This window comes from Drosophila nasuta, chromosome 3 (assembly GCF_023558535.2).
Source record: "Drosophila nasuta strain 15112-1781.00 chromosome 3, ASM2355853v1, whole genome shotgun sequence".
NCBI classification, from domain to species: Eukaryota; Metazoa; Arthropoda; class Insecta; order Diptera; family Drosophilidae; genus Drosophila; species Drosophila nasuta.
This window is the reverse complement of record NC_083457.1, coordinates 31,299,422-31,316,910: the sequence shown is the minus strand read 5'-3', so window position 1 is coordinate 31,316,910 and position 17,489 is coordinate 31,299,422. Positions and strand designations below refer to the sequence as shown.

Genomic DNA, 17,489 nt, shown 5'->3' with positions numbered 1-17,489 from the left:
CCAATTATAACAATTATGGTACCACCAGCCACAATTGAAATAGTTCGCACAGTTGGTACTTAAATCTTCATCGTTGTCGCGATCGAATGTTGTGAATTTCTCGTCCTCGCCGTCTCTCATCGCATCCTCAATAATAGTTCCACTGAATTTACCCAAACTCAGTTTATATCCACTGTCTTCATCAGATATTTTGAAGTCGTCATAACGAGCGTTGTAGGTACTTCCATTCAGAGCAACCAAATGTATATAAAGTTCGAATCGCTGCAAACTCGTGATACGATGTATTTTCTCGAGCCCGAGGAAGAAGTCGCTATCCATTTCACCAAAACCCTTGCGATACGTTGCCCAATCCCTATTGAAACTCTCATTTCCCCCAACTCGTTGTTGTATTACAATCCATCCAGGTCCAGCTAAATGACTATCGCATAAAACATCGACGGAACCTATGCCAGAAACTCTTATTTCATGAACACCAGGATAATCTCCAAAAGGAGAGCAACTTGATGGGATGAGAGTATTAATTAAAGTCTTATGCAATGTATCAATTTCAGCTCGACATAGCTGATTATCTTTATCTTTCATTATTAATTTAGTTTTACTCTGCTCTAATTGCAATTCAAGTGTTTTCTGATGCTCAGTATTATTTTGAATATTCTCACTAAATCTCTTTATATTTTCATCTTTTTCAAATAAACTAGAATTAAGAGTTTTGTATTGAATTTCGCAATTTTCTAAGTTGTTGGACTTCTCAGCTAATTCTCCTTTTAATTTCACAATTACATTTTGTTGTGAATTAATCTCAGATTCTAACTTATCAACTCTATTTTTACATAATTGCAAATCGTTTTCCCCTTTAATTACTTTGTTTTTATACTCATCTAATAGAGCTGCCTCCTTTACAAATTTTTCATGAATTCTTACAATTTCATGATATTTTTCCATAAGATCAGAATTTAATCCATTTAATTTATTTTCTTTAATTTCTTTGTCTTCTAACTCATTTCGAACTTGCCTAAAATAGTCAAGTAAAGGTTTCACAGTTTTATAATTATGAATCCGGCATTGTTCTTCCATCCGTCGATCGGATTCACATGTCTGATAAGAAGAAAATACTCGACTTTTAACATTCTCTTAATCACACTGTATGACGTCTGTGCTCTCACCTCTTGATCGGTAGCTGTGGCTACAGAATATAATTCATGCACTATCAGTAACAAAACTGCGTTGATTATTAATCTGCTCATTTCGATTCTTACGACTGCATTCAAACAATATCAATATGAAACTGAATAATGCACTTAAATCTACAAATAAATCTGCTCTTAACATTTAATCTGTGTTAATATAAAAGCAATTGAATGTTTCATTAATGAGAGATAGACTCTCTCTCATCGGGTAAACAGAAGAGAAAATATTGTCGTATCATCTCAATTTAAATGTTGCAAATTGAATTAAAGGGATTAGATGTTGCTACATCAACGCGTTTATTAATTTAATCTGTTTATTGTATGTTAAGGTAAGAAACGAAGATGTGTAGATAATTTATTAAGTTACTTTACCTTCAATATGGTTCGCTTGAAAATGAATATACAGAAAATTCGTAAGTTTACTTACTTTTAAGTATTCGCAGCTCTATTCCAGAGACTTACAATTTGCTACATCAAAACATAAAATATACTAAAACCCAAAATATTTCAATTCAAAAATAAATCGCTGCATTCAATAGTCGATCTTATAATTATTACGAAAGCAAATTCGTAATGCAACAATTATATATAAATGATTATTTAATAGACTCGAATATAGGAATTTTAGTTCTTCACATCTCAATTCTTCATCGCTTTTTTGGGGCGAATTAGCACCTTAGCATTTTTCAATGGATTTCGTTTGTACCAATTTAGATCTGGTCCAAATGGTGCATTTAAATTACTGCGTAAGAAAAAAATAAAAATTAATAATTATGCGTATTCCATCAAAAATAACAATTTTGAATATTTACCAATTATAACATCTCCTGTACCACCAGCCACTTTCGTAGTCAATTGCGCAATTACCATCATCAGTGTCGTTGTCGCGATCAAATGTTGTGAATTTAATATTTTCGTGGTATCTCATCGCATCCTCAATAATAGTTCCACTGAATTTACCCAAACTCAGTTTATATCCACTGTCTTCATCAGATATTTTGAAGTCGTCATAACGAGCGTTGTAGGTACTTCCATTCAGAGCAACCAAATGTATATAAAGTTCGTGACGCTGCAAGCTCGTGATACGATGTATCTTCTCGAGTCCAAGGAAGAAATCACTATCAAAGGAACCGAAACCTTTGCGATACGTTGCCCAATCCCTATTGAAACTCTCATTTCCCCCAACTCTTTGTTGTATTACAATCCATCCAGGTCCAGCTATCTGACTATCGCATAAAACATCGAAGAAACCTATTCCAGAAACATTGAGTGTATGAACATCTGAATCTCCAAAAGGAGAGCAGCTTGATGGGATAAGAGTATTAAGTAAAGTCTTATTCAATGTATCAATTTCAGCTCGACATAGCTGATTATCTTTATATTTCTTTATTAATTTAGTTTTACTCTGCTCTAATTGCAATTCAATTGTTTTCTGATGTTCTGTTATATTTTGAATATTCTCACTAAATCTCTTAATATTTTCATCTTTTTCAAATAAACTAGAATTAAGAGTTTTGTATTGAATTTCGCAATTTTCTAAGTTGGTGGACTTCTCAGCTAATTCTCCTTTTATTTTCACAATTACATTTTGTTGTAAATTAATCTCAGATTCTAACTTATCAACTCTATTTTTACATAATTGCAAATCATTTTCCCCTTTAATTACTTTGTTTTTATACTCATCTAAAAGAGCTGCCTCCTTCACAAATTTTTCATGAATTCTTACAATTTCCTGATACTTTTCCATAAGATCCGAATTTAATTCATTTAACTTATTTTCCTTAATTTCTTTGTCTTCTAACTCATTTCTAACCTGTCTAAAATAGTCAAGTAAAGGTTTCACAGTTTTATAATTATGAATCCGGCATTGTTCTTCCATAAGTCGATCGGATTCGCACGTCTAATAAGAACAAAATACTTAACTTTTAGCATTCTTTTAGTTACACTGTACTCTCACCTCTTGATCGGTAGCTGTGGCTACAAAATATATTTCGTGCACTATCAGTAACAAAACTGCGTTGATTATTAATCTGCCCATTTCGATTCTTTCGACTGCATTCAAACAAGATTAATATAGAACTAAATAATGCATTTCAATCTACGAAAATCTTTGCTCGATTCGTTTGATATATATTATATATATATGTATATACAATATAAATTAATATATTTTCATATATATTTATAAAAATATAATATAACGTATTCGAACTTAGCTGATAACGTAAGATCCGAGATTGGATTATAATAGTATATATAAATATTCTCTCTCCGTGCTAAGAGATAATAACTAGCGATCGTCTGTCTCAGAGAGGCTTCATTAAAAATATACAAACATATATAAATATTTCGAATAGAGTATTTTGTAAAATATTTTCATGCATATATTGTACATATTGTGCCCACTGTGCACTGTCAGCTGAGTCGCAGCAACAGCAAAAGCAGCTTTAATTGTGCCAAACATTGTCAGTACCCGGAGATAGATTCTCTTTGAAGACCCGTCAACAAAAACAATAACAATAACAATAACAACAACAGCAACAGCTGATTGTGTTCAATGTTAGCTTGAGATGATAGGGGAAAGGAGGAAAGGGGGGAAGGAGCCAGCGACCACTGACGTTGACAATGTGGCAAGTACTCGAACTTATGCTGGCTGTCGGCTGCTGGCTGTTGGCTGCTGGCGGCAGTTTTAAGTTACCTCAAGCGCTACGCATAAAAAATGAGAGATACCAAGGCAGCGATGAGGAAGCCAGCAAGTTGCCCCTTGTCGCCGCCAGTTGCCGTTGCCGTTGCAGTTGATGATACCGAGTCTCGACTACAATGTATGTATGAAGTGAAGCGACTCCATTGGGCTCTGGCTTAACCTTCGCATTGTTGGGCAACAAAAGCGACCGAGAACTTGTTAAAAAATGAGTGGAATTTCGCGCTGCGTTGCACTTGTGGCAACGCGATGCGATGCGGCAAGCGTGCTGCAAGGGGCAAGGGATTTTGGTATGCGGGCGCAGGCAGGCAGGCAGGATGCAAGCCAGCTGAGCCGCTGCCTGATATGTGGCATTCAACTCGCTGCGGTTGCCCCTCTATCATTGCTTGTGCTGTTGCTGCTGCTGCCCGGCTTAAGAACCCAAGAAAAGAACCCAAAAAAAACAACAACAAAAATACAAAAAAAAAATAAAGAAAAAAGGGTTGCATCGTCTCAGTCAGCTCACCTCGTTGCCGACCCATATAATAAGCTTGATAAAAATCAACGCGCTTGTTTGAAAATGCAGCTCGTAGAGAAAAATTGTTTTCATTGCATGCGGGAATTAGCCAGTTGCACACTTGCTCCACCCCTCCCCCTGCTAGGCTGCCCTCTTGACGGAGCACAAAAACAATTTGGGATTGGAATTTAATCTGCTGCAGCTACGCATCGGAATCGGTTCTTGTGTGGCTTATAAACTATACCCTAACATGCCCTTTGGGCTATGTGAGTTGCGCCTGACACTTGTTACTCTTTATTTGCCAGTCATCGGTCGATTTATCAATTTACTGAAATTAGCTAAAGTGTGTTATATATTATTTAAATAATAAAATAATAATAACTATATATAGCTAATAATAAATTCTGAAACATTTGAAAGCAGTTTCTTAGCCTTTATTATTTTTTATAGATTGCTAGAATTTTTGTATTTTTGAATTTCAATATTCTTTTCCATCACATATTTTTCTTCATTCGATTTTTATTAAGTTTACAATAATAAAGTTTCTTGTTCAATCTGTCTATGATCTCATTAGCATTAATACAGTTTTAAGTGAACTATAAATGTGTCCCCATTTTATATATTATATAGTATAATGTATTGCAAATTTATTTATTAAATTTTAATTACTGTTCTTTAAATATGAAAATATAGAACACAACTCTTTATATTTGAGATCAAAAAGTGAACTGAAACTTAATTTCAACTTAAATTTCGTCCACTTAATAAAAATAAATCTTAGAGTTTGTATTTTGCAAAATAATAGTTTATGGTACAACAAATAACTTTATGATATTTCCTTTTATTCAATTCAAATCTAAATAAATTCAATGACTTTTCGACTTTTATTTTTATACTTTTCTTTTCAAATCTAAAATAAATTGGACTAATATGTTTTCAGAGCTATAGTACTAACATAAGTAACTTAGCAGTAAGGGTATTTCGTCGTCGATAATTGGTTGTTCACTGCGCGTATTATTCAGCTGTTTGTTGTTATAATGGTTTACTTTGGTTTCATTTCTTTACATTCATTTTGCTGCGGATGCGGAGACGTGGTCTAACTGACAAAGCGAAGGCGTCTTTCAAGTTGAGCTACAGCTTCAACTTCAACTTCAACTTCGTCTTCGTCATCGTCATCGGCTTATGTGCAACCAAGTTGAAGTTGCAACAAATTCAAACGCAACTCAGGGCCAAGTTCTGACTTCCATTGTCTGGATGTGTAGGCAGACGAAACGGGCAACTGTAGCGGGCGATGGGGAGGATTAATGTCAAACCCAAGTTGAGAGCGCTAATAAGATACAAGATACTAGATACAAGTACTATGCGTATATTTCTTGCATTTCGCTGTACAAAACTTTGAAGGATTTGAAGGATAATTGAACCCTGTTAAACGGATGTGTGAGTGTGTGTGTGTGGTTGGTTCTTGTCAAAGCTGTTTGCTGGCTTACGCGGCTGCTTGTTTCGCTTCTATTTCTACTTGTGCTGCCAAGGATTACGCTGGATATGCCGCTGATATGGCAACACACACGCACGCAACAAGGATTTTGTCTAAACAACAATTCAGTGTGCCAAGAGCAGCTAAGCAGGCTCATCACACACACATCTCCGAGTTGCGTCTTTTGTAAAGTCGTCGTCAGTCTATAAAATTCTCATGGCATCGCTCGTAATCCCTTTTTTAGATTGCATCGAAAAGTAAGCAAGTAAGTATATACATATATGTTATTATTTGTAGGCGACTCCAACAATAGTTTAGTTCAACATTATTGTTGCTTCATGTAAGCATTTATTAGATCAAGTCAGACAAGGCAAATACTATAAACAATAAGTTGTATCAATTCACATAGTAAAATATAAAAAATTTTTAAAAAATACCAAATAGTTATTAATAAATATTAAAACACTAATTAAATACTTAAAGGTATTTTAAAATATAAATAAATACTATAAAATAAGTACTGTAATACTGTAGTACTGAAATACCAAAATATTATGTTAATACTAGAATATTAATTAAATACTAAAAAATACATACACAAATATTAATTTAATGCTAATAAATAAATATAAAAATTGTAATTAAATACGGAATAAGTAATACCATAAATATAAAAAAAAACTAATAAATAAATACTAAAATACTCAGTAAGAAGTAAATTCCAACATTTTTATTAAATACTAAAAAAATACTGGATTACTATTTAAAAGCTAATTAATTAATATTAATAAGTTAGAGAACTTTTACAATAGTTAAGTTCAAAAAGCAATAAATAAAATACAATTTATATCAATTCACATACAAAAATATAAAAATACTTTTAATAAATACTAATAAATAAATACGAAATACAAATTAGATACTACGAAATAAATAATACAAATATAAATACATACTAAAATGCTAAATAAGTTCTAAAAAATAAATACGAACATATAGATACTAAAATTATAATGAAATACTAAAAATAAATAATTAAATTGTAATTTATTACAATAACTATGCAATCAATGGATTTAAATGACCTACTAATATATTTAAATGAGTTTAGAGAAGTGTGATAAATTGTTTTGAATGAACTTATTAAGCATAAAATGATAATTGCCATTAACATCTTCAATCCAGTAGCTTATTCACATAGCAAGCTAAGCAGAACTCTAAAGCAGTGTCGTAAATTGACCTCGTTGAGGTTGTAATTGGCACTTGAAATCGATCCTCACTCTAACCAAATCCGCTTTTGATTTTGGCGATTGTATTTAGTATGTATATAGTATGTTAATTTTAAAGAATGCGCAACGTTTGCAGCCCAAAAAAAGAACAAAAAATATAGCTAAACAAAAAAAAAAAGAAAACAAATGAAAGAAAAAGAAGTAAAGAAAATAAACACAGTGCACACATAAAATACGAGTGTGTGTGCGTGTGTCTCGTATTTTAGCCAGGCCCAAAGCCAAGACCATGCCATGACCATGTCCATGGCCGTATCTTGTATCTGTATCTTGTATCTGTGTATCTATCCCACTCACTCTTCTTCTCTCCACCTCCTCGTGCTCCCTCTTTCGCTCTTGGTCGCAGCTTCAGTCGTTCGTATATCCGTTCTGTTTGCATGTCGTCGTTGCCTCGATAGCTTCTGGTGTTTTTCTGCTGTCCAGCAAAACCTCTGTCCGTCACTTTGTCCGTTCGTCCGTCGTGTCTGCTTGTCAGTCCATTTGTCTGTCCGTCTGTCTGTCTGTCTGTCTGTCTGTCCGTTCCTATCCTGCTCTTTCAGTTGGTCGCTTGGACGGCTTCTGTTGTTAAGTTGGCATTAATGTGTAGTCGTTTGTAGTTAATTCGTTGCCTTCTATCCGCCCCTCCTCACCGCCCGACCCGACCCTACCCGTCACTGCTTCACTTTAACATTCCCTTTTCGAAGTCCCTGCTGCAATCATCGTCTCTTCGTCTCTGCATCCGTACTCTCGGCTACGTATCTGCACTGAATGACTTTAAATGTATCTGTGCGCTACAAAGTACCAAAAATATATATTACACTTAACTTACGCCCCGAAAGCAAAGAAATGAAACGAATAAACAACTTACAAAGCGAAATGTGTGAGGCCAGCACAATGTGGAAAAACAATTTGTATGCGCGTTGCAGCACAAACGAATAACAAATACTCTAACAGCAAGTAAAACAAATATATAATAACTAATCAAACATTATTCAAAAGAATTTATTTAAAAAGAAATAAAATTCTTGTTATAAAACTATTGAAAGTTTTCATACAAAATAAGCAAATTTAAAAGAAGTAAAGACAGCATGATGATTCTTTGAATAATAATAATAAATAATAATAATAATAAATAATACAAAATAATTATTTCAATGCAATTCAGTATAAGAAACAATATTTATTTCAACTATAATTTCAGTTCTTGAACTACATTTAAGAAGATTCTAAGTTTCCGATGACAAAAGACACAGACTTATGAGATGTATCCAAACTTTGGTTAGAGAAATTGAAATTAAATGAAAAAAAGGCATTTCGTTCATGAGGTTGATATTTATTTTTATTGCTCGAGTACTCAAGTATTCGAGTATTATTCGTTTTTCTTTTATTCGTTGTTGTGGTCAATTTGCGTCACGATCATCTGTTCGCTTCCCTTGTTTCCCTTACTCTTTCCCTCGACCTTTTCCATTTCCCTCGGTTTTTTCAGTTCCCATCGACTTCGACTTCGACATCGACTTCGACTCCTTCACCTCCGATGTCCTCGCTAAGCGTACACAAATTAGTGCAAGTTTATCAGATAAAAGTCGAATTGTGCCCTCACCTCACCTCTATGTATTTTCGTCTCTTCCTTTCCCTTCACTGCCCTGACACGACCTCATTCAATTGCTCTACCTTTCCACCGGGTTCCTGCACTCTATTGACAGACATTTGGCTTTCTTTTTCACTTTTCTTCTGCTTCTGTTTCAGTTTCTATGTCTTCCATTTTCGCTTGCTTTCCTACCCGATAACTAAAGCTGTAAAGGGCATAACAATGAATTGGTGTTTCATACTTAAATATTATATTTTTGATTCTCTGAAAATTTGGTAACAACTTTGTAAGACTTGGATTAAATTTATATTAGAAAATAAGTAGGAAGAAGTTTTTCTGAAATACATAAAACTTTTAATCTTTAATTACTATACACTCAACAGTACCGGATATCCGTCGGTCGAATACATTCAACAGTAATTTTTGTTGTATTTTTTTGTTTTTGGCAATGTGTAGTTTCTTCCTGTGCATGTTGTTGTTACTTCAAGTTGGATTGCGTTAATCTGGTAAATGTTTTGACGTTCTCGCAATTAAAAAGGCACCGGGTGTTCACCCTTCGTGTTGTTGTTGTTGTTTTTGTTGTTGTTGCTGTTGTCGGTCACCTTAGCTTGTTGAGGGGCCGTGACAGGGAACTGTCTGTTTCACTAATTAAAAGCAATGTTCCAGAAATGTGTTTACCTGCTGCTAATGAGAATTCACAATGAATTTCACTCGTTGATTCTTTCCCTATCTTAACGTACTTACTACAAACTAAGTTGTACCCCCTCCCTCCTCCCTACCTCAGCACATTTCTCTTCTATTTTTTCCACCGTTCTGTTGTTTGTTTTGGTCAGTTTTTTTTTTTACTCACTGTTGGCGCATTGCGACTAATGCCTGCGGATGTGGTTCACAATTAACGGTATACCGGTGTAATTATACCCAGCATTTTGACTTTAGAGCGGGTATATTGTTAACTCAGCGAAACTTATAGATTACAACTTGAGAGACGTAAGCAATCCTATAATTAATTATTCATATTAACTGCAACATTTAATTTTAGTTGTGTTTACAGGGTATTTTCGACAAAGTTCTTTGATTCAATTTTGTTGTTTTAGCACAATGAGCTTTTTCCACGTACTGATGCAGTGTGGCTTTGTTGACTCTTCAGCATTTAATTCAGTAACAAATAAGAACAAAAATTATAATAACTAAAGAGTAAAGTTCGCATAAATGAAACTAAATTTGGACTCACTTCAGTGCAGGGAAACATCCTTTTAAATAAAGTAGTTTTTTCTAGAATTAGAATTTTTTATAAAAATGTAATATGTAATATGGAAATATTAAGGATTTATAAAGAATCTGTAGCGATGCTATTATGCGAAATAAACTTCTTTACATTCTAGCAATTTCCTCAGCCACTTTCTAAGCTGTTCGATTTAGTTTACTGCGGTTTTCAGCCAGTTTCAAGTGTCTGGAGAATGCAAATATTTGTAGTAGATGCAAGCACTTATGACAGAGAGAGAGAGAGGGAGAGAGAGAGAGAGAGGGAGGAGGAAACAGAGAGATCAGTTGTGGTATCTAAAAAGATACAAAATACGTTCAGCATTTACCGTGCTCAAGTTTATTGCATTGCTTTTGTGTTTCTTGTTTCTTTACATTTGTTAGTTCTTCCCCATTTTGCTGAGCTTGGTGTTGTTGTTGTTGCCGCCTTGAAAATCAATGTGTGTAACGAAAAAGCAACCGAAATAAATGTTCTGTGAAGGAATTTCGACTGTTTTTGTTTTCACTGTTTCGCTTGCATCGCCTCCTACTCGCCTCCCCCGCCCCTCCATCTTTCTGCTTCCCCTGTCGAACATGGCAAACCATTTGGCCGGGACGAGAGCGTATTTGTTTGCCGGTTTGTGTTATACCTTTCGACTTATTTAATGCCTTTCGCATGAAATGGGAAACAGAGCCAAACCGAAGCAAACCCAAACCCAAGCCGGAACAGACGGACAGATGGATGGACAGACTGTCGAATACAATGGAAGTTGTTTTGTTCGGTTTATTGATTCAAGTTTATTGCACAGACAGACATTGAGCCAAATGCCACATGCCACAAATTCTATCTACCACATAACATACTACACATTGCTTAAGATATGACAGCAATTATGTAGCCAAAGGTTGGCATTGTCTGCACTTGAGGGGCAACTTACAATTTGGCAACTTGCTTTAACAAATTAACAATTTGAGAGATTCTTTAAAGTTTATTTACTTGAAAGTGCAAGAAAATTTGTATTATTCACTATTTGTATATTTTTTCAATCAATCAAAGAATATCCAAAATCGTTTAATAAATGCTAATAAAAATATTGAACTAAATTATTAACATTTATAAAATTTCTTTCAAATTGTTTGTATAGTTTAAGTGATTAATAGTTTCGCCTATGTATTACTGTAGTTTTGTAAAGTCATTATAATGCTTATATTAAAAACAAAAACTTTAAAATGTTAATGATTGATTTCATTGTTATGTTAGTATCATCAATGGCCATAATAACAAAAACTAAGAAATTAAGAAATTGTAACAATTTTTTTATATAAATTCATTATAATAAATTAATATACAAAGAAAAACTTTCTAAGAGATGTAATTTTTCAATAAATTCTTACATATAGTATTATTCTCCATTTTTGAAATGCATTGCAATGTGCACATCAAAGTAACTTTTTAAAAGTTTATGAAATTCTTTAAAGTCAATCATTTGCATAGTTAGGATCATCAACAGGATATGATGAGGGGCTTTACCGATGTTTGACAGAGTGGAACTGAAACTTCAACCGAAACTGCGAAACCCTCGCGAAGCGCTTCGAACAGCAATGGGATCATATATTATGGGTATATACTATTAAGGCGGTTCACGAATGCAAAAAAAAAATATAAAAAAGTCGAATGAATGAATAGAGGGAAGGTAGCAATCAAGAGGGAAACAAGCGCAACAAACTAACTATAAACAAAACAAAAAAATATGCACAAAAACTAACAAAATGTGAAATTCTGGGAAACAAAAAGAAACAACAACAACAAGAAGAGCAAGCAGAACGATCCAAAACTTAGTATAAACAATTGACAGATTCATAAATATGCAATTTACTCAACTTTTTATTTCGCTTTACTGCATTTCCTGTTTCCAATTGAAGTTGTTGTTGTAGTTGTTGCTGCTGTGGCGCTGTTGTTGCTGGTAGGTACTAAAATTACCCAACGGCAACCAAATGGCAACACATGCCCATAAATTAGCATTTAGAAAAAATACAACACAACAAAAACAAAAAACTCATGAAAAAAGTCATATCAACGACGCACTAGTGACTATGGAATACCCTTTTAAAATAATTATATTTTCTTTGAAATACCTTTTTTAATCACAATTCGCTAGAATAAAACAAATCGTTATAGCGTGTTAAAAAATGATCATTTGTTATTAAATTTTAATACCGAATTTAGGAATGTTGAACCAACATTTAGTAAACAGCAGAAAAATCAACAAAAGCAATAACAAATAAGAAGAAACCCAAAAATAAATTGGACTTATGGTTAAGAAAATCCAGACATTGACACCGCTTCAGACTAATTCGGTGTATTTAAGCCACATTGTATTCAAAACATAACAACTTTTAAGGATGTTAGAATTTACGATGAAAAAAATTTGTTTTTTTTTATTTTAAAATATGATTAATATCATATAATATTTCAAATATATACTATTTCTTTTCTTTTCTTTCATTGTTATTTTAAAATAAATATAATGAATGTAAAATAATTATCCAAATATTAGCTATTTTTTCATTGACAGATGTTAGATTTATAAATCCGATTCCTGCTTGTTTTTAATACATGAAAAAAGTGTTAAACGTGAAGAATATAATTTCAACATCGTAGTCTTAAAGTTTTCTATATAGTACATGAATATTTTCACCATTGAATTATTTATACTATTTATAGGAAAGTGTAACACAATGCATTAAAAACTCACTAGACTCGCTGCATAAGATAGAGTAAAAGGCAGCAGCAGCTACAAAGCGAATGCAAAGAGAAATGTAATTCATGCCCAACAACAACAGCAACAGCAAAAACAACAGTAGCAACAAATGGAGCGAATGGAAGATGGCAAGAGAGGCACTGCGGGTTATGTAGGCAGACGTGGACCCATCGAAAGAGAGTGGGACAGAGTGAAAAAGGAGAGAGCGGGAGGTGGAAAGACACAGGGAGAGTGAGAGCGAGAGGGAGAGAGTGAGTGAGCGGGCGAGCGAATGTGACACACAGAGAGAAAAAGCTTATGTAGATTTGGCTTAATTCGATTTGGTTTTGCTTCTTGTTTTTCGCTTTTGAAGTAAACAGCAGAAAAACCAACAACAGCAATAACAAATGAGAAGAAAACCAAAAATAAATTGGACTTATGCAGCAGCAATAGCAACAGCAAAAGCAGCAATTGTTGGCCAATTTGTGGCAAGTTTACGTTGCCCCGTTGCCACTTGAAGATAAGTCGGGTCAACTATACAACTTGCAACAACATCAACATCAACAATAGCCAAGCCAAGCTAAAGCAAAAGCAAAGGCAAGGCAAATGGTTTGCGGTTTAACATGGCCAATTTGACTGCGATTTCTGGGTTTCAGGTTTCGTCTTTGGGTTTGGATTTGGGTTCGGTCTCTCTCTCTCTCTTTTTCTTTTCTCCCTCTCTCATTTAGGGTCTCTATCGCATTTTACATTTTTGCCTGGTTTTATCAATTTAATACTCTCTGCTCTCTCTCTTTGTCTATCGTATAATTTAGCTTACTAAATGGCCTCTAAGTGCGATAAAAAGACATTTTATTCAAATATATATTCTTGTCCATTTCTAGATGCTGCCTCCCATTCACTCCCTCCTCCCACACTTGTGTGTGTGGTTGCCAATTGACTTTTATTAAGAGCTGTGTCGGTTTCTCTGTCTAGCAATTTGTTGGGCTATGATTGGCATCGGTTACAATTTTCTCATCTAATTGATGATGCTGTCTAAGCACATTATTTGTTTTGCCTTTCGGTTAGCTGGCCATATTGGTCAGGGTTCGTGGTCAGAGTTTAAATAGTTAACGGATGGCTGGACATTGCTTATGACCCAATATACCTTGGTATTTGGGTATTAAACATATAATTTCATCAATATATTACATTACAGAATGCAAATAAAACTCTGAAGCTCACGCATTAATCAAATGGACACTCCGAAACAAAGTTGAGGCAGATTAGAGGTCGATTATAAATAGGGGATTAAATAAAATAAATACCATTGCAATGATATGATAAATCTTTAAAAAGTAATTAAGTTCAAAGTAGAACTTTAAAAATGTACTTTATTATTAATTATATCAAATGAAAAAAGTTTCTAGTATTGAAGAACATTTTTTACTTTCTTAGTAATGTTTAAAATATATAAAAATACTTCTATACAATATTAGTTGAGGAAAAAACTTTATGATGTTGATGAACATTATTTTTACTTTTTTAAATATGTATTAAATGTATAAAACTACTTTTATACAATAATAGTTGAGGAAAAAACTTTATGGTATTGAAGAAAATTATTTTTACTTTTTAATACTGTATAAAATGTATAAAAATACTTCCATTCAATACCAATTTGATAAAAAATACTAACTTATTAGTTCAGACAAGCGCTAACAAATTAATACAATATAAGTTATACTTACTATAAAATATAATCAAAAATGATTTTTAAATTTAATATACAAATTTTCTGATCCATATTAGCAAAGAACTAACCATCTAAAATCTTGCATGCTTTTCTCGCAGTGTGGCGAACAGCACTGCGAATACATGTCAGTATTCATGAGTGTATTCGAAATTGAATATGAAATGTCTGTGTATTCATATTTCGTTCGCTCTTTTGTGTGATCCAAAGGGGGCGTTGAATGCATTGTCATTAACCATGCAACAGTCGCAGCTTCCCCGCAGCTTGTTGCTCGCACAATGCGAAAACCAAATTTAATAATAGCGCTCAAAATGCGTTCAGTTTTTTTATTCTCCCTGTTATGCAAATCGATTGAGAGCGCAAATTTAATAAAAGTTGCTACGCTTTGCTGAACTTTAAATAACCAGAACTCAAAGATCAAGGCTCAAAAAAAACTTATCTGCCACATTGAGTGTGTTTACTTATTTCATGAATTATTGTCATTGCTTGCGAAATACGAAATCGAAATCAAGCGAATTTGTCAACTTGACTTGGCTTTCTGATTGCCAACGGAAGCTGCCTAATAAGCAGCATTACCAAAACGCACACCTCACTGCCACTCCCCCTGTCTATGAATCATGCGCAGCTTTGACATTTATGGCCTCAATTTATTTGATAAATTTCACACGCACGTTATCAATTGGCTGGACGAGTGTCTCATGCTCATCTGCAGCCCTCGATGCCCATCTCTCCAGTTATGGCAATAAATTTTGACGGATTAGTGCGCTTATGAGTGGCATTTTGGTAAAAGGACTCCACAGTGCACACGCACACACACACACACACATACACAGAGTTCGAAGGAGGCATCGAAACTATTTAGGCTGGCATCAACTGTAATAATGTCTATTATTATTTATTTTTATTTCGTAACGCTCTCAGCAGGGTGGATGCTGATGTCGATGGTGAGAGATGATGGAGATGGTTGGAGATGAGGCTGTGTGTGTGCGCTTGTGGGCCGTATCAATTTTCATAAAATATCGATAGCCGGTTATTGATAACCGTGTCGAAAGTCATTTTCTATTTCCACTCGCCAGGCCAAATGATGCCTTGAGCCCTTTTTCCCTTTTTCCTTTTTCCACTTTTCCTCATTTCTCCCTCGCCTTGATAAATATCAACTTATCAGCCATGTTTATAGGCTGCATTTATCAATTCCATTCTTACGGAGACCAAACTCAAGCATATCTCTTCAATGTTCCAGCCAGATGCTAACCACAAATTAGACCCGAGTTGGGTAAACGTGATAGAGCTAAAATATTAAATTGATATTACGTCAATTTTTATAATTTTATTTGCAATATTTATTGATGTGGAACTCAGTCTAGTATATTAAATTATTATTATTATTATTCATAGTACTTTGTGGGACATTATTAAATAAGTTAATTCAGTTGTTGCATATATGTATTGGCTTTCAATATGGATTTAATTCTCTTTAACTATTCCATCATGCAATATTTTTTGCGGTTTAAAAAGTTCTTATTTAACTTTTATTTAGTACATTCATTTCATGATTATTTCTTTATGTTAAACTTTATTTTTCCAAGCCTACTTTATACTAGTTTCAGTTTATGTATAAACCGTATTTGTTGGTTTTTTAAGTAGTTTTCTTCCTTCCGACTTGTCATCAAGAATCTTCATTTATTTTATTAAACCTAATTCTGACTATTTTTAGTATTATTTGGTTGTGCTTTATACCGATTACTCTATTACTCTACTACTACTTTAGTATCTTTTACTACCACACCTTTCAATAATTTAGTATTGCAATCATGTACTTAAAATTTCCGATTATTTCAAGTTTAAAGCATTTACATAGATAACATTCGCTTTAGTAATTAAATAAATCACAAACTATTGCATACTTTGACACCTTCTACTCACACACATATGCACACACACTTCCCAGAATCCTCTTGAGTTAGTCGAATAGAATTCAATGATTTCTCAATTTCCGAATAAATTAATTTCCCCAGAAGCTGCGCCCTAACTATGTTAATGATGTCCGATGTAAGAATCAATTATGCGTCCAAGTGTGCTGTGTTGTGCGTTGCCCACACTAAAGCCCTTCAACGCGCAATGTAACCCAATAATCCCAGCAATCTGATGTCTAATTATCACCGAGTGGTTGCTCATTGACCCATAAAATGAAATGAACACATTTGAACCCAACCGAGGAGGAGAACGAGGAGAATGAGGAGGATGAGGAGGAGGCATCAAGATGAACTGCAGGCAGACCCATTGACAGGTACTCCGACATGGTGTGTACGTGTCCGTATGAATATTCCTGATATGAGCGGAGAGACGTTGTTATCGCCAAATATCTAAATTCAAATCCTCAAAATTAATTACAAACGCCTCGGCTGGTGTGCAGCCATTCATAATGCGTTCTCTCCTTCGTATTATTCAGAATCGAGAGGAACAAAAATGGAGAGAAAAACGAAGAAGATAATAATAAAAACGAAAAAGAACAAATGAATATTCGTAGACGTTGGCGATGCTTGTGTCCAGATAGTAGACAGCGCACATGACCGTAGATAGAAAATAGAAAAATCTGCGATAATAATAACAGAAAAGAGAAACGACAAAGACCTAGTCGAGAGTTGAATACTCTAAAAAATTTCAACGAAATGAGAAAAGAGCTAAAATTATACTAGAATTAATAATATAATTAATTAGAATATTTCATTTTATATGTAAAGTTCACAAACTGTTCATTGAACTATTCATTTATTGTATTAATACTACTAAGTGGCTTTACTTCAACAAATTAATGAAATATTCAAAATAATTTGAAGTTGAAATACACAGAATAAAGCACTATTTAACGATTAATATAATTGCAATTTTGCTGTATTTGATTCTAGAAAGTACCTTACCAAATTTCCTCATAACACCTTCAGCACTAACCGAGTTCACATAGACTGCAAATTGAATAAGCCCGAAGTGGAATAGTGTAGAATAGGCAACACCCTGGCAACTTGTACTTTGGTGTGTCTCGGTTGTGGGTTCGTTTTATGCCGCTGCACG

The 17,489-nt window shown here is 33.9% G+C and overlaps 2 protein-coding genes across 4 annotated transcripts in view; both read right to left on the bottom strand.

The window, feature by feature from the left end:
• The window catches only part of LOC132790600 (ficolin-1-A-like), a 66,760-nt gene that overhangs the window by 1,208 nt on the left and 48,063 nt on the right, over window positions 1–17,489 (bottom strand). The window contains exons 1-2 of one of the 3 annotated variants that reach the window (XR_009632814.1): window positions 1,164–1,257; window positions 2–1,095 (exon numbers count right to left, since the gene is read on the bottom strand). The gene's annotated coding sequence lies outside the window, so the exon portion shown is untranslated. Of the gene's footprint in view, window position 1; window positions 1,096–1,163; window positions 1,258–17,489 lie in introns of those variants that run through there. The other 2 variants (XM_060799180.1, XM_060799178.1) reach the window with 2 other exon arrangements.
• LOC132790790 (fibrinogen-like protein 1) lies at window positions 1,674–3,248 on the bottom strand. The gene is made up of 3 exons (XM_060799481.1): window positions 3,145–3,248; window positions 2,000–3,087; window positions 1,674–1,929 (listed from the first exon to the last, which is right to left on the bottom strand). Exons 1-3 carry the CDS (start codon window positions 3,223–3,225, stop codon window positions 1,827–1,829), a joined length of 1,272 nt encoding a protein of 423 aa, XP_060655464.1. The 5' UTR covers window positions 3,226–3,248; the 3' UTR covers window positions 1,674–1,826.

Bases quoted from the DNA above. Each gene is read 5' to 3' on its own strand.
- LOC132790790 (XM_060799481.1), bottom strand. From the start codon at position 3,225: ATGGGCAGATTAATAATCAACGCAGTTTTGTTACTGATAGTGCACGAA. The intron at 3,088-3,144 runs GTGAGAGTACAG...TGTTCTTATTAG, and splicing joins CCACAGCTACCGATCAAGAG to ACGTGCGAATCCGATCGACT. The intron at 1,930-1,999 runs GTAAATATTCAA...TTTCTTACGCAG, and splicing joins TACAGGAGATGTTATAATTG to TAATTTAAATGCACCATTTG.